The sequence below is a fragment of the Pinus tabuliformis genome, chromosome J (genome assembly GCF_031772625.1).
Source record: "Pinus tabuliformis cultivar Carrire ecotype Pingquan chromosome J, CPIR1, whole genome shotgun sequence".
NCBI lineage: Eukaryota > Viridiplantae > Streptophyta > Pinopsida > Pinales > Pinaceae > Pinus > Pinus tabuliformis.
Window position 1 is genome coordinate 322,007,685 of NC_142295.1, and position 18,869 is coordinate 322,026,553.

Here is an 18,869-nt window from a genome sequence, read left to right on the forward strand (position 1 = left end):
ATACAAGGCCAGGTTTGTGGCTAAGGGGTATGCTCAAAAGGAAGGAATTGACTATGAGGCGACCTTCGCCCCGATAGCTAGGTATACGTCTATTAGGACCGTGATATCTCTTGCAACTAAAATGGGATGGCAGATTCATCAGATGGATGTCAAAACGGCTTTTCTGAACAGGGTAATAGAAGAAGAGGTATACATTGAACAACCAGAGGGATTTGAGACACATGAGAAGAAGTCTCATGTTTACAGATTGAAGAAAGCCTTGTATGGGCTAAAACAAGAACCTAGAGCATGGTATGGTCGAATAGATGAATACTTTCAGAAGATGGGATTTATCAAGAGTGACGCGGATCTGGATCTCTACTATATGGTTGTAGAGAACGAGCCACTAATCTTTGTATTGTATGTGGATGATCTCTTTCTGGCAGGATCATTCAGGCTCATTGGGAACTGTAAGAAGAATCTAGCCACAGAATTTGATATGATGGATTTGGGACGAATGTATTACTTCCTAGGGTTGGAAGTTTGGTAGCAGAAGGGAGAAATCTTCCTTGAGCAAGGGAGGTATGCTACAAAAATCCTGAAAAAAATTCAGGATGGAGGACTGTAGACCCATGGCTACTCCAATGATCATCAACTAGAAGAAGATTGATGCATCAGAAGACAAGGATGTTGATCCCACTCTATACAGGCAGCTCATAGGGTCCCTAATGTATCTGGTCAACACAAGGCCAAACATTTGCTACGCTGTCAACACCCTCAGTCAGTTCATGGTGGAACTAAAGAGGGCACACTAGGTAGCAGCCAAACACATTCTCAAGTATTTACAGGGAACAATTGATTATGGACTCTTGTACACCAAAGGTAAGCATATCAGTTTGAGTGGATTTACTGATGCAAATTGGGTAGGTAGTTCAGTGGATCGGAAAAGTACCTTTGGGTATTGTTTCAACATTGGATCAGGAATGACCTCCTGGTGCAGTAGGAAACAGAAATCCGTGGCTCTGAGCTCATCTGAGGCAGAATATATGGCGGCGAGCATAACTTCGTGTGAGGCCATATGGCTTAGAAAACTGATTGTGAACCTATTCAGAAGGAATATGGAGGTGACCAGGATCATGTGTGATAATCAGAGTTGCATCAAGCTCTCTAAGAATCGAGTGTTTCATGATAGGTCGAAGCATATTGATATCCGATGTCACTTTGTGAGGGATTGTATCCAACGAGGAGCTGTACAGTTGAGCTACACTCCTACAGGAGAACAGGTGGTGGACATCCTCACCAAGGCCCTTGGAAGGACAAAGTTTGACTACTTCAAGGAAAAGATGGGGATGGTAAAGAACCCGTTTCAGTAGCAGAAATGGGAGTGATAACAACACGGATGCAGAGGGAGTTTCAGTGCGGGCGCATTGTTGGGAGAAAGGACCAGTAGCAGAACAGATGCAGAGGGAGTTGTCGTACAGATGCAAAGTTGCAGTAGCAGAGCCATGGGCAGAAATAGAGGATGTAGCAGTACAGAGGATGTTGGGTAGGGAGGCTTAGCATCAGCGTAGGGACTGATGCTGAATGATCAAGGTGATACTCAGTGAGGAGTATTACTAGAGCACAGTCCTCGATAAGAGGGAGTGTTGATTTGGGGTAGTGTCGGATGTGATCTAACCACAAAAATTGATGGAGAGGCTAAAGAACATGAGATCTCCAATACCTAGAAATGGTTTGGGCAGATTCTAAACAGTTTGGGAGATATTAAAATAATTAATATTTTTAATGGAGTCCCTAAGTCTAAACTTAGGGAAAATAAAATATTACTATGAATTAATATAAAACTGTGTTAGAAGGGTTCAAAATTCATGGATCAAGCCAGAGTTAATCTTAGTCGTTGATTAGGTACTTAATCTCATCCATTGATTGTCAACGAGAAAAGTATAAGAGGAGGCTTGAGGGTCACTTGGAGAACATACTGAGGGAGATCAGTCAGTTCAATTTCTGGGGCGGGGTTAGCTGAGAAATTCGAACTAGTGGTTTGGTGAGTAGTCGGGAAGCAACAAGTACAGAACATAGAGACGAGATCAGGCACTGGAGACCAGCACTGAGGCAAGAGAGGCAGACGCAGAGGCAGCAAGAGACTGCACAGTCACTAGAGGGCCTGCATGGGTGACGCAGATAGGCCCAGGGTTGACACAGTCAAGAAGGGGCTGATGAAGAGTGTCTAGGAGCCACACAAAGGTCATCCAAGCTGATGTTGGGACTGGGAGAAGCGTTGGAGAATTTTTCTCTTTGTGGGTAATCCAGTTTGGCACCAAGTTTTATTGAAGAATTGCTAAATAATAAAATCCTCCCTTGCTGCACTGGTTTTCCCACATTGGGTTTTTCTGGGGACTGTTGTCCAAAATATCTGTGTCAATGTGTTGATTCTTGTACATGTGTTTTTTTCTATATTACGGTGTGATATCTGCAGCAGAATTTATTTTAATGTTTATTGAAGGAATTTCATAAATAACTTATTGAAGAATAAGTAGAAAAAGTAAATCAGATGTTGCAGTGATAGAATTTTCACAGGTTGTTGGTATTTGAAAATCCTCTTTGTAATAATAAGAAGGCACCTCTGTATTTCCTTAAGAAATTATGGATAGAGATTATGTTAGGTCACCATGGCAACTACTTTGACAATGGTGAATTCCAAAGGGTGGGTCATGGGTCCACACAAGATAAAGAAAACTCTAGGTGTGATCCATTACTAGATCCTCATCCTCCTACGTGAATTCCTAATCCTCTACCCAACATCCTCCCATAATAAAGGGTATCAACCAAACATAGACATCCATATCCACTTTAACTCAGTTTGGTGTAACACAACAACATTATCCCACCATGAGTGACCTACAAGTGATGTTTCTAGAGGGGTTGGGCCTTCAAGCCCTGTAGCAAAGTTCATCTTGGAGAGTCCACTTGGAGCCTTGTATGAGCATCAAAAATGCTTAAGATGTGGGACAACTTGTTATGGGCTGACAGAGGCCACTAAACATGAAGTTTACAGGAGGAGGTTAGTATGTTGACCATCTTTATATATATCATTGTGTATTTACTTTCTATATCTAATTATATGTTTCTAGTGGTTGCTACACTCAGATAGCATACCCTCGATTCTGATAGATGCAACATCCACATCAACTACCTGATGCCCTGGCCTCTTGTGGATGTTCGCCACTGTCGCTATTTTGACCCGCTATGACTGGCTAGCCATTAGGCGACTATCGACCACCAGTCATGAGGCCTCCTCCTCTATGGATGATCTGGTGGCTATGGCCCAAAATCCTTGTCAACCATTAAAAAAATTGTTTTATTTTTATTTTTATTTCATCTTTAAAAAAATTTCGGCCTCCCTCCTTTTTTTATTTATTTTTTTATATGAAACTAGGCCATATGGTTCATTTCTTCGGCCTACTTACAAATAAAAGAAATCTCATACAATCACACATGAACATGTCCATGATGATTGAGTACAAACCTGACACCTATGATTTTGAGATCAACACCTCAAAGTTTATGCTTTGATACTCTGTTATAATTCCTACAAACCTAGAGCTTGACACTCAATTCCTAGTGCTAATTAAATGCACAACTAGGTTCATAAAACAAAATTTAGTAGAAGAGAATTTACCAATATCAATCACAAAAATGAAAACAAATTCCGCCCAATTAGAGTTCTTTATTAAAATTCTTCAAAACTTATGTGGGCTCCCTTCTCAAGAAAATATCCCAATTGATGAGATGAATACAACATTGGATCTATTCTAGTTAATCAAGCTCTCCTTGGCTAATATGGATCTCCTTTCTTCCCCTTCTTCAAACCCAACACACTCATTGAAATGCCTCTCTCTATCGTGTGTTGTTGTACGATATGTTCTCCTTCTCCCTAGCTTTACTTTTATAACTTTACATTGAGCTAAATCCCTAACCCTAATCTCCAAAGTGATTGAAAAACAATATTATATCTCACCTCATTTGAGATCAAGGGTTGAGATTAAAACATATTCAATAAAGTAATTTTCTTTACTTTTCCTAAGTTTACTTTAGCTCAATAATCCAACATAATAATTATCTGCTTTTCCTAAGTCTAACTTATGCTAAGTAACAAAAACAACTTTCTCACACTAGAGCAAGTGTCTATGGAGATCTTGGGAGACTTCTGCAAGCCTAGACACTTAGTCCCATGTGGAAGTACCTGCCTGAGCTACAAATATCAACAAAGGATTTAGGTTCAAAGAGATATACCTCATGCTGGATGCTTTCCTTTAAAGTTCCCATAAAGAGGAATACCAAATTATCCTATGTAATTTTATTTACTCTGAGACTCAACTTTTGGAATTGTTGAATGTGTTATGTAATCAGACCATTTTGTCAAAGATTTTCCAATTTACTAAATTATGTATTTCTATTAATATCCCTATAATATGCTATCAATTCCTATGTAAAAATGAACCAAGATACAATAGAATCCTTTTTCCTTTTACAAATTCATTAATACCATACAAATTGATCTTGTTCTAAATACATGGGTGCCATATATACCTTAAGGTTGTCAAATGGTGTAGATCAATTTTTTTATCCATTTAAAATATCCATGTTAGAGGATTATTACCATCAAACTTACTCATATCAATCTTTAGAATGTAGTAGTTCCTTGGTATTGACTTGAAACCCTAATGATGTGGATTTTCAAGTGAAAAAAATGATTATGGTTATGTGATTCATTATTTGTGCTCTATAATTGTGATAAAAAACTCTACATGTGTGATTGAGTTCCAACACAATCATTCTCCTTATATTCATGATTTCCTTGGATCTTAGTATCCCTGTTAGGAAAACACTTTAAGAGACTCTTTTCCATGGAATTTATGGATTTCATATTTCTTCCTTGATAGATTTTTGTATGTCTTCCTTAGTTTTATTCATGGACTTCTCTATTTCTTCTTGGATATTTTGCATTTCTTTATTTTTTTCCTTCATCCTTCATTCCATATGTGACAATTGACATTCCAACTTGGATACCTAGAATTAAACATCTTCTATTTCTTCATGAGTCATGGATGAGATTTTTGGATTTTTAAGTAGTGATGTAAATTTTAAATAAACCTTAGGATCCATGGGAGTATATAACAATGCTTCTCTTTTTCCTCTTTATCACCAAATTATATCTTCTAATCAAAATTTATGCCAGTTGTAAGTTACATACCTTTCAAAACCCTAATTTGTATACTATCTAGACGACTAACCTTTGTCCTGATATATCTTTGAAATTTGATTCCTTTTGAATATGAAATTTTGACCTACACTACTATGATATGTCTTCTATGAATTCCATAGGTCAAACCAACATTTGATGTGCCAAATGAAAGTTATATTAATTTTCCCAAACTTGTTGATTTTTAGCCTCTTCCTAAGAGTAAAATTTTATAACATGCCACGTGTCCAAATATTCAAATATGGTTCTCAAATTTTTACCTGAGGTAATTTGCTATATCTCCTTAGACCTTTAGAAATTTCACAACTTGAAGTGTCCCCGAAATGTTATAGCGACAATACCATGATCACATGTCAAAAACTAATTTGAGGACCATTCAAAAACCCTAACTTCTATAAGGTATATCTATCAAATTATAGTGAACTAGAATATAATTTTTTTATGAGAAGTACCTTGAGATTTTTCCTCAATATGCTCAATATGTCAAAATTTGAATCTTCCTAGAAAAAAATTATTGCGAAAATTCCAAGATCGCTCATTTGAGACTGATTTCTGGACCATTTAGAAACACTAACTTCCACAGGGTATATTTTTGAAAGTATAGTGAATTAGAATCTAAAATTGTTACTAGACATACCTTGAGATGCCTTCTCCATTTTCAAAAAAAATCATGGTCTAAAAGGTCCTAGAAAAAAAGTTATAGTGGAAATGTTGAGATGATGTATTTGTAGTAACAAAACCCTAGGATCATAGCTCCAATACAAAATTTTATGAACCATGTGCGTAAATAATGATAAGAAGGCAATATTTATAGTCTACTTTGAGGAAGAATTTTTTTTTTATAATGAATACAATGTAAGAGACAAAATATGATGATTCTAAGACTAGTTCTCCTTACTATATATATATATATATATATATATATATACAATGAAATGTTCTAGTCGACATGACAATATAAAAATACAAATGTAATAACTCAATATATCTATGGCTTAGTAAGAAGTTTTGGGGTTAACATGGGGCTTATACAGGGTTAACAAACCCCCACTACTCAATTAGGTATTAGATCTCTTTGGTGAGTAATGGGCATGCAAAATTTATTTTTAGACAACCCAAAACAAACCAACAATGTCTCATTTTGTGATTGGCTCTTTTTTGGGCATATTTGGGCAACCAAAACTCTAAACACTCAAAATAATCTAGAAATATTTCCTCTAAAAAATGGTAGCTCTCTACTCATGGAAATCACCACTCCAATCACTTGTGTGTCTCTTATCTCTTTCTGTATGGTGTGCATGAACTTGTGGAAGTCTAATCCATAGGTTTTTCCCCATTTTACCACAACATTTGTGGGTCAATGCTAAATTTTGAGATGTGTATTTTCCCATACTATCCAATGAATTCGGTTGGAAGAATAATTTGTTATTGATGTCAAATGATGACTTGATGAAGATATATATACTATAGATCCAAAAATCACATTAAGCCCTTTCCAATGAGTTATATTATGCCTACTCACTCCTCTCTGATGAGAAGAAATTAATTTTTTAAGTGAATAAAATAATTTTTGTCCCCCTCTTCAAGTCACCCTACATGAACATAAGTCAACCCCTCTCAAAAAGACATGTCGATTCAATACATGGTTGAATTAGTATAAATATACAACACAATTGCTCCATTTTCTCAGCCATCTTGGCCAAGGAAGACAAGACAATGAGCTCAGACCTTAGGTAGAAATACAGTGTTCATAGCCCATGAACTTAGAGGCAAGGCAAAACATTGATTTGTGATTGTTATCTCAATTTTGGATCAGGGTTTATTGGTGAATTTTTTATTACTTTTTGGAGTCATCTTGTGCTGGAATATGACCTCCTTTGTTACCTCTTGTGAAGTCGTCTTCGAACCCATGTACTCGGCCTTAATTTGGAGCATACCTTTGGCCTCTTGGAGTAGAAGTCTTGATCATATCGAAGAAGAAAATTTGGCCTCTTGGAGCAGAAGTCTCGGCCTTTCTGAAGTAGAAGTATCGACCCTCGTAGAGTAGAAGTCTCAGCCCTCTTGGAGCAGAAAACTTAGACCTCTATACCTTGTCCTATGGACCAGACACTTGACCCTAGGCTAGGGAATCTCTCTCACATTTCAGATCTTTGAAATTCAGCCTAAAAGCCTCAATTCAGACTTGTGGTTTTTGTTACATTGTTTTAGATCAAATTGGAGATTGAAAAGGGCTTATTTGGAGCAAGCTTAAAGCAACCTTTTCGAAGCACCTATAGCAAACTTGAGTTGGTTTGAGGGTGGTCATTTTTGGAGAATTTGTAGAGAAACCTTCTTGAAGACATGTTATAGTAGATTGTTAGAGCAACCTTCTTGAAGACATCCTTGTGCAGACTTGGAAACATATTTCCAAAAAACTTAAAGCCTTTGTTGGAGGAACCTTTGAAAACCTTGTTGTAGCAGACTTGAATAATCCTTGGAGCAGGTTTTGTAGACCTCTTTTGAAGTATATTTAAAACTTATTTTGGAAAAATCTTGCAGAACTTTTTGAAGATTATTTGGAAAGGTTGGAACCTTAGAGGATTGGGGTCTTCATTTTGACGAAGTTGGTGCTCGGGTTTGTTGATAGGATTGGAGTCCTCATTTTGACCAAGTTTGTGTTTGGATTTGTTGAGAGGATTGGAGTCCTCACTATCTTCATCAATAAACTTATTTTTTGTTTTATTTCTTGTGTTCTAGTTTAATTTGTGATAAAAATCTTAACTGGCATAATATAACAATTAAAAGAAACACTGATTCACCACGTGCCTCTTAGTATTTCCAAGATAATTTTGAGAGTACTTCAAAGCTACCACTTAGCTTCCATAAATGTGGTAGGTGGTTTCTTCAGCTACCAATTGCTTCATTTAATGAATTATGGGCTTGTGGGAAAACATGGTAATACAATTTTGAATTTAAATTTTGGCATAGACTACCAGTTCCCACTCGTGGTGTCATAATATTTATCTATTCTCACATTCTCAATCGGTTGAAATTGTTCAACTTGATCCATCACCATGAAGACATTTAAATGTTGTTGCAAGTGATAATGAATAATTAGTTACAACCATCTTTGAGTTCAAATGTGATTGTTACATATTCTCCCATAATACAAGGTTTATTCTGAAGAGACACCACCATCCTTTTCACATGATAGCATGGAAATTATTCTTTAGAAAAAGAAACATGTTACCTTATATTACCTGCTTGGAGCAATAAATTCATGAATTGTGTTGATTTTTAATCTGGCATTCAATTGAGAATATGGTGAAAATTGTCATGGATTTTTTTTGATAGCTGGAACCTTTAATAAGCCAAAGATGGATATCAAGGTGCAAAGTCACATGGATCAAGTGGATGGACAAGCACCCTAGTGAAGGCAAATGTAGAGAAGGAAGTAGAAGCAAGAGGCATGGACACTCTAACTAGTTAATTTTTTCTTTATTCCTTTTACAACTAGCAATTGCACTAGATGTTGCAAAGGAAACACCATAAGGCAATAACATATAGCATTAATTAATGTTTCTTTGGCAATTGTTGAAAGACTAAAAAATATCAACAATAGGCAAGGACCATGCTACAATGAAATATTACTGCAATATTGCTTCCTCGAGCCTTACAAATCATGAGGCCTATGTTGAAGTTAAATACCTTATCTGATTATGCCAACATGAATGCCTCATAAATAAAGAAATAGATCGTGATTTGCTACTTTCAAAATCAGAGGTTGTTTTAGTACAATTCCTCCATATTTCTTCTTGATCACTTCCCGTTGCTATAGACAACCTTAATCAATACAAAGCAATTTTTTTATAGTTTGAAACATGTGTCTACAAAGGACTATAACAATTTTGTAAATAATTTTTTAATTTCTATGTGGATTAGGACCTACCCTTGAATAAAAATGAACATATCTCAAATCTGGAAATTGAACCCAAGAATAGCATCAACTACACCTCTTCTTGAGAAAATTGCCTGTGTTTCTCTTTTGAATGTTGACTCGCCTCTTTATTATTTCCATAATGATCCTTGAAATTATTTAGAATATCACATTTCTCTTTACCACTATTCTCCTTGGTGTTTTCCATGTTCTTGTTTTAATCCAACAAATTTCGCTTATGTAAATCTAACCCATGTCATGCAGTTGAAAATAATGTAGATATCATTCAACAACATTTAAAGCATTTTATCTTGAACAATGTAAGATCTCATGCATCTATATTAGAAAGTGGACTCCAAAACTTATGGACATAATATAAGGTCTTCACTCAATGAACCAGAGACATAGCACGTGCATTTGTTTGATAACGAATACCTCCAATTTCACTAGATATCGATAAATTGCTGCAAAACCCTTTTGTTAAACCCCCATCCAAATATATCTTTCCAATTAGATAACTCCTCCTTTTATTAGATATCCATTTCCATACTCTCCATACTTTCGAATGCCCATAAACTGATCTCTCACTTTCCAATACTTGCAATGTCATGGGATGTGATGCCCATGTGAGGTGACCATTTTTACTTTGCTATAATGTTGTGGGCTAATGAACGGAAAATATCAAACATGGAATGTCCCCCAAAACCTTGTCTTTTAAGGTGTAGCTGTGGGTTTAGTTTGAATGGCATGTATATTTCTTTACAAGAACTTGTAATTTATTCCAAGCCTAATATGATCATACTTGGCCTTTAATAATGAAGATGTACATGGAAGTTTAAATTTGATGTCTTTGAGATTTGACAATGTGAAAAATATGCTTATTTAAGCAATTGAATAAAGTAGTCTCAACTAGTTATGGATTATCTCATAAAAGTTCAAATCTAATGATTGATAGAGCATCAACTAGTTTGGTAATTCTTTGATTGATGGTTTAGCCTTCCTTATTATCAAGTTCTTGTAATTACTTTCTTTTGTTTGACACATCTCTAGAATCCAAAGTTGTATTTGACTTGAGGAGTAGGTGTCATTTACTTCCCAGGAATTCCATATGATCCTTTTGTAAAAATATTGCAATAGTTGATCGCAGTTTGTTCATTTTAGCATTCAAAAATATGTGCTTAAGATAGATCTATGATAATTTTTATAAAATCAAAATTTAATATTCTCTATTATCACATATTTTAATTTTTACATAAGCATATCTCTTGTAGTGATTATTACATAAAAAATGTTAGAAGGAAATGATATAATCACCTCTAATTAAAAATAATATTATTTCCTAAAACACAATTAATGATTCTTTCAAGATAACATTTCATAGATAACATTAACTTTTAATACTACTCCTTTGTAAAAGTAAATTGCTATGTTATATCATTTTCTCTCCTTTTTTAGAATTAATTTAAAGTTGTGATTTTTTTCTTTTTAAAAATATTAATTGATAAATTTTACATTTTTAATATAATAATTTTTTTGGAAATATTAGATCGATAGCTACCTACATCAACTCACATTCAAATGATTGTTTTTTGTTATTAATATATTTTTAAGTATATGTCAATATTAATTCATATTAAAATATTTTATTCATAACATTAAAATATTATCTTTTAACATATTTTTTTCCATATATAAACACATGTTTTTTATATATATATATATATATATATATATATATAAAGCTATATTAAAACGTCTAGTCATAGTATTTTACAGTTTATTTTTCAAAATAATATTGAAATATACGTAGAAAATTCTAAAAAAAATAAAATAAAAAAATAAATAAAAATTCTTAAATTGATATGTTTTAGGCTTCTTTACCACCATCAAATACACTTTGCATGGTGCACAAAATTCACTGACACTCCCCTAGGTGTTCTGCAACAGCATCGCCATAGTCGTTATAAAATCATGCTCATAAAACACACATTATTAGAAAACATCAAGAATAAAAATCCATCTCACAACCGAAAAAAAGTGAGCTTAAATTTACAGCGCAGTATCTTGCGCATGTATATATAAACAATTATGTTTCTCCATATGGGTCGCTGATCATTGATTTTTTATCTGTAATTTCTCAGCTGGAATATTTTGGGTGGCATGGGTTTCTCCCCGGTCTCACAGAGGGATTGCTCTGTTTTTTTTGCTTTAGTTGCTTTTATAGTTTCCGTCTCTAATATTTTCTCTCAGACATTGTGGTGTTGCAGTATTCTCGAAATAATACTGGAAAGAATTTATATAATCGTTGATGATCTATTCTCATGTGTTTCATGATGAGGAGCGTTGAATGTTTCCAACGATCATAAGTGAGAAAAGTTGCACGTTGAATGTGGAGAATCAGTAAAATTGTTGAATGGTTATATAAATGAAGATTTAATTTATAGTTAAAGCATTTAGATTTAATCCGGAAAAACTTTCAATCTTTTAATATTGGATCTTTCTATTTAAAAAATAAAAAAATAAAATAACAAGGATAATAAAATAAAAAGGATAATCAAAATCCAGTTACCATTTCTCAGATTACATTATCATTATGACTATATTTTAAGATAAAAATATTCTTGTCAATATTATTTTTTATAAATTAAATTAAGATCATCACTATATCACATAAAGAAAATGAAAAGAACAATGACAATCCAATCACTATTTTCTAAACTACATTATCATTATACTATTTATTAATATTTTATTTTTAAAATAAAAATATTTTTCTCAATATTACTTTTTTATAAATTAAATAAACATCACCACCATATCCCATAAAATAGAATAATACTTAAAAAGTTAAGAAATCAAATCATATACTTAAAAATGAATAATATGTGATATCTCTATCTATATGTCTCTTTTAATTTTATAATTTTATTTATTTAATTTGTGTGTGGTTTATGGACTCAAGAGATTAGTGACCATTACATCCATTAAATATGTGTACTAGGCAGATCCACCCAAAGGATCACTTCCTAGTTGCTCAACCATGGAGCCTCACCCTAAGGGTGTGGAGAGAATCACTTCTTGGTTGCTCAATCATGGAGCATCACCCTGAGGGTGTTGAGAAAATTAAACCCTTGACCTCTTAATAGCAAATACAACAACCCATAACCTTTTAATAACAAAGACAACAATGGAGACTTGACCAAGAGCTATGGGAGTGCACACCCAACAAACTCAATAGACTAAGCTGATTTTGACATAGGAGGATCAAACCTGCCCCTCATAACACTTCTTAATAGCAAAGATAACAACCCCTGACCTCTTAATAATAGCATAGACAACAACGGGGACATGACCCAGATCTAAGGGGTTGAACACCCAACTGACTCAATAGACGAAGCCTGATTCCAACATAGGAGGATCAAACCTGTGCCTCATGACAGAAGGCCAAAGATGACAAAAAAAGCTTCAACTACTTAAACTACCCATCGAAGCTTTTTGTTAATAGAATCAAAACTTTTTATTACTACTCTTATTATGATAAATTAACGCATATTTCAGTAATGTGAATAAGGAGATTTTCTTTATTATTTATATTTCGGATTTTAATTTTTTTTAATTAAATTTATATATTGATATTAATATTTTGTAAGGGATTTTTATTATTATCACATATCTTCTTGATAAATTAAAAACAAAAACGGTTTTAAAATAGTTTATTAGATAAATAATTAAAATTTAATTTAACTTGAATTCTAACCCTCTATAATTGATTTATTTTTATGAGATAAATACTCTCCCCTGACTCCATTCTGTTTTTGACATTCTGATCTTTATAAGTCTTTCTTGACGGCTTACCGAAATAAATACATTTTCATTCTTCATAAAGGTACTTTTTTATTTACTTAATATAGAAGTGTTTGAGATCTATTTTGGAACGACCAGCACTGGAATTTTACAGGGCTACATGGATTTGGTCGGTGCCGTGTGTGAATTGAAGAACCCGCCAAAAGCTAAAGTAATTCGTTAAAACTTCGGTAGATCAGAATTTACTCAGAGGCCCATGAAGCTATAAAACCTGGACCCATTCAGGTTTGGCTATAATTCTGCGGTTGGATCTGCACTATAATTTTCCCTCTGCAGTAGAAAACTTATTCTCCATGGGCAGTGTAAGCACAGTGAGTAGTTCCACAGTCTGTCCTGCACAGTCTGTCCTGCAAATCCAACACAAGAAAAGCATTGCTTGCTTTCTCCATTTGATCTTCAGCTAGCAGGGGCCAACTACATTCAGTATGTACTCTTCTTCCAACATGGATTTGCTAATAATTCGCATGAAATAACGATTGAGAGGTTGAAATGGAGCCTGGAAAAGGTGCTCCTTCATTTCTACCCTTTCGCTGGCAGATTGGTCGACTCTCCCGACGGTTTTCTAAATATCGAATGCAGTGACGAGGGTGCCCAATTTACAGAGGTCGTTGCAGACGCCACTCTTGACCAGATTCTCCTTCACAAAAGTCCTCGCTATATTCAGGAACTGCTCTTTCCTCTGAACCATTCTGTTTGTGCAGACGGCCGATCTCTTCCTTTGCTTGCAGTTCAGGTATGTGATTGAAAAACCTCCTAATTACAATCTTGATTTGAAGATGTTTTCTTTGTTACAGTTTACTATACACTGATGTAGAAAACAGAATTTTCTACGATATATATTTTCTTGTCAGTAACAAATTTGATAAGAATGGGGTAGAAATCCCCACTATGGTCGAAATATAATCAATTTTTTGAACACCCAATAGTTTTGTTCAATTTAAATAAACTTAAATTATAATAAAATTAATTTAAATTATAATAAAATATGAACAGAATTGTAATTCAATAAAAACTCTACTTTCCCAATTTTGCAGAATTGTAATTCAATAAAAACTCTACTTTCCCAGTTTTGCAGAATTGTAAATCAATAAAAACTCTACTTTCCCATTCTGAATCTATTTAATAATAACTATACTTTCCCAATTTTAAATCTACCATAACAAAAGAACCTCCACTTTCCAATTCTGAATCTTATCTTTCCTGGGATTGAACCTGCAACATTTTGTGCCTAATACAACTCATAATTATAACATTCCCCATTCTAAATAAATCAAATACCTTATTATTTGAACTTGCTACATTTCATATCCAAAACAAATATGGGGTTTAACAGTAAGTTTCGCTGGGTGAAACCAATGAGATGAGGGCTCAAATCTCATTGAGTATATATGACCTGTTGTGTCTTGGCTAGAAGAGTAGGCGATCCCATAGGCATAAGTTCCCTGCTATTGTGCAGCTTGTCTCGCCTCTTGTTGAGGCATAAGTTCCCTGCTTGCAGCTAATTAGATTTGATCCTGGGTCTGTTCAGGATAACTCTCACCAGTTACCGATTATCCTAGATTAAAAAAAAAACAAAACAAAACAAAACAAAACAATTCCAATAGGATTTTTTCAATTTTATGTTTCCTATTGTGTGGAAAAAGATTTATTTTTTATTTTTAACCTAGTAAATGTGTAAATTATTGATAATTTGAGTAAGACTTAAGATTAGATCTAAAAAATACTATTATAACACTAAAAATGTATCACCAAAAAAAATTGATTTTAATTTTTAACATAGTAAATCCTTAATTTATTGATAATTTGAGTAAGACTTAAAACCAAATCTAAAAAATATTATTATAACATCAAAAATATATCACCCAAAATCAAATCTTTTGAAATTACAAATAACCTAAAACTTAACAAAATTACATAAAAATGATACTTCTTAAAATTTAAAACTAAGAAAAAATAACATCTGATAGTTCTTAAAATTTAAAACTAAATAGAAAAAATAACATCTCATAGTTCCAACAACTAGATTGTTCCAGAAATTGTTCCAGAAATAACTTTATTGATTAAAACTAAATAGAAAAAATAACATCCCATAGTTCCAACAACTAGATTGTTCGAGAAATAACTTTATTATTATTGATTATAACAGATAGATGATCTGTATGTGTTAGTGTTACGCGAGTTGAAAGTCATTAAAAAATCTGGGCTGGCGCAGGTGACGCAGCTTAAAGATGCAGTGGCTATGGCTTTCTCCATGAATCACATGGTCGTGGATGGCTACTCCGCATGGCACTTCATCAACTCATGGTCAGAGATCTGCAGAGGATCTCTGGCCATCGCAAATTCTCCGTCTCACCATCGCTTCAGAGCAGGCATTTGCACTTCTTCCACGACCACAACCAATCAGAACAGCAAAGTATACCTCCAGTCCGTCGAGGCCACGCAAAGGCTTCCTCCGCTTTCTCACGATATACAGGAGACTGTGTTTTGTTTCAGTAATGACATGATAGCACACCTCAAGAATCGCATTAACACGCACGAGAAGAAGACGGGAACAGTAATTTACTCTTCCTTCAAGGCGCTGGCTATTCATATTTGGGTGGCAATCACACGGGCGCGCAAGTTGAAATCAGAGGAGCAAACTACCCTGAGCCTCTCTGTAGATTGCCGAGGCAGACTCGTTCCGCCTCTGCCCAAATCCTATTTCGGCAACGCTGTTCATCTCATCCATATGACTACGACAGTGGGAGAGCTCCTGAACAATTCAAACATTATAACTACAGTGAACCTTCTTCAGGAAAACATAGAAGCAGCACAGAGAGACGAAAGGATTAGATTCAAAATTGAAGAATGGATGGAGAATCCCAATTTAACTTCCGTCCAAGGCTTCGATAACCATATTGTTATTGGAAGCTCACCCAGATTTCCAGTTTACGAGAGCGATTTCGGATTCGGGCCACCGATGTGTGTAAGAAGTGGCGGCGGCAACAAGTATGACGGGAAAGTTACACTCTTCCCTGGAAGGGAAGGCGGTGGGAGTGTGGACATGGAGATATGCCTTTGGTCATCCGCTCTACAAATGCTGAACTCTGATGCTCAGTTTTTGCTCCAAGATCTTAACTGCTGATCAAATTTGCTATGGAACACAAATTTTCATGTGTCTATGCTTTGATTTTCACCCCAAAATCTTAACTGCTGATCAAATTTGCTATTGAACACAAATTTTCATGTGTCTATGCTTTGATTTTCACCCCCAAAAAAATTAGTGTGAGGACACTGGACCCTCGATATCACGATAGAAGTTACTGGACTTATTATCACCTTTCTTTGAAAAATGACTTATTTTGACCTTCCAGTATTTCTCATCTATGCTCATGACGCGCTGAAAATCCTATTTCATTCACTGGGAAGTGCAAATATAGGCATGTGGTCTAAGTCCTAATTATTGTTAGGAAGGCGTTGATGCACTATTCTATGTTTTTGAGGTTATGTTTTTGGAGTTTTCGATTGTAATATTTTTTTATACAGTGAATGTGGATGGAATCTGTCTATAATATTTATTTATAGTGGTATTGGTCTATGGTATTTATTTATAGTATTTGTTTTTGTTTTTCTAAGAAAAATAATAAAATAAAGTTTTTAGAGTCCTTCAAGTCTATTTAAAGGGGTGGGAGCGAGGCGTTTGGATCATCCTGAGTTATTTATCTATTTTGTTTTTGTTGAGAATTTGGCAAGGTCAGTTTGAGTTCTCTATGCTTCAGTGTTGTGATTTCTCATTTGATGAGCAGCCTTGCATGCCATTGGCGAGGGTTTTCTTATGTTAATTATTCTGCCATGTATTATTTGCAGTAATTAATTAAATAAAGTTGATTTCTCATTTGATAACCAGCCTTGCATGCCATTGGTGAGGGTTTTCTTATGTTAATTATACTAGCATGTATTATTTGCAGTAATTAATTAAATAAAGTTGATTTCTCATATGATGAGCAGCCTTGCATGCCATTGGCAAAGGTTTTCTTATGTTAATTATTATGGCATGTGTTATTTGTAGTAATTAATTAAATAAAGTGACTGCAGTTCCAAATTTTTTATGTGTTTTCTTATGTTAATTATTATGGCATGTATTATTTGCAGTAATTAATTAAATAAAGTGACTGTAGTTATAGATCTTTTATGTGTTCTACTTTTGGTTGAAAGCTTATATTAATTAGAATGCTATAGTGTGATCTGCTAATTATTTTTAAGTTTGAGAATTTATTGTGATTGCAAAACTAATTTTCCTGACAACCTCAAAATCTAAAATAAACTAGTATTGAGTGATCCTCCACAGTCACCCTCTGTTGAGATTCTATCTAGAATCTCAACAGTTTCGGTGGCTCTTTGTAGTTACCTTAATTTTCTTAACACTGTTAAATTTTATTTTGGTGTTTGAGAAGCCATTGTGATTACTTCTGTAGTTATTCTTATCAGGGCCAAATTATTAATTGGGACACCAGCCGAAATTCATTCTTCTTTGGAAGCTGGTACAAATTCATATTACGGAGCGATCATACTATAAGAGTAGATGGAAAGTTATAGTTGTGGGGTTTGCAAACAAACGTATATTCAAGTCGTGGAAAATCCACTCTGCGCCAGCTGCGGCGATACTTCTGTTCGTGACTTGCTTGCAGGTATTCTTTTCTGTCTATGATTGCAAGAAGTGGTTAAACCCGTCCAAACTACTGGAAGACTAGACTACACATATGCACCAGCGTCTCCTTACTATTAGCGGCATAGGAATCAAGCAAATGGAGGAATCGCCATGATGCAGAAGAGTTTGGTCGCCGCAATAAATTGACCAAAGTCAAAGTATCTTCTAGTGTGGGGCGGCAAGACATTACCGATCCAGACCACAGCAAAACGTAATGCCAAGCTCAAGGAGCGACTGAGTCTATTGCTGTGATAAGCAACAATCCACATTCATCACCGCCGACAGAGTGAGAGCCATTACGCTCGACAAGGGTCGTTGAAGCCTCATGGGCAGCATCGGTGGAACGGGCTGGTGAGCGCGGACGCAGAGCGCAGAGGTTGGGCCACCCTTATCCCGATTGCAGGTTCGATAAACCCGCTGACATGGAAATGTGGACCCATCTTTTTATCTGACGGACGTTAATATTGATTACGAATGGAGTAGTCTTTAACTCGACTTTTTGAAAGCCTTTCCGGCGATTTTTTCCGGTGAAAATCCGGCAGTAATTTATTGGAATCCAAGTTTGATAGCTAATTTCTGCACAATGAAACCGTCCCAGGGATTTTTCAGGGTGCTGAATCCGAATATGCAGTTAAAAAACCATTTTAACTGCAACAAATCATGATTTCATCTCAATTTCTTCCGCCAGATTCCGTCACCGGAATCTCAAAAAGTCGCATTATAGACAACTCCTTACGAAATTATTTTACCGGAGAATGGTGCTGCCGAAAACTTTCGCAACGCCGCCTCTTTGGATTAAAGTGTTTTACAACTGTGTTGTCCTTCAGCGTTAATCGCGGAGCTTGAGAGATAAGATATGCACGTGCCTTCAGCGTTAATCGCGGAGCTCGAGAGATAAGATATCCACGTGCCTTCACGTGGAGGGAGATTGAGGCTCTTCCGGTCTTCACTTTATAATTTAATGAAAGTCACTCCCCTTATCTGCGTAATCGGAATTAGATTTTTTGTTTTTTTTAAACTAACGTATTTTATTTTCTTGGTTTATATGAGAATTCATATTTTTATTTAAAAAAATATTAATATAATAGTATTTAAAAAATATTTTAATTTTTTTGTTTATACATATAATTTATTTTTTATTTAAAAAATTAATAATAATA

At 34.8% G+C, this 18,869-nt stretch overlaps 1 protein-coding gene across 1 annotated transcript; it reads left to right on the forward strand.

Moving 5' to 3' along the window:
- Nucleotides 1-322: 322 nt before the first annotated feature.
- Nucleotides 323-16,595, forward strand: LOC149227047 (BAHD acyltransferase DCR-like). The gene is made up of 3 exons (XM_089380388.1): nucleotides 323-449; nucleotides 13,364-13,755; nucleotides 15,235-16,595. Exons 1-3 carry the CDS (start codon nucleotides 323-325, stop codon nucleotides 16,144-16,146), a joined length of 1,431 nt encoding a protein of 476 aa, XP_089236514.1. The 3' UTR covers nucleotides 16,147-16,595.
- The last annotated feature ends 2,274 nt before the right edge of the window (nucleotides 16,596-18,869 follow it).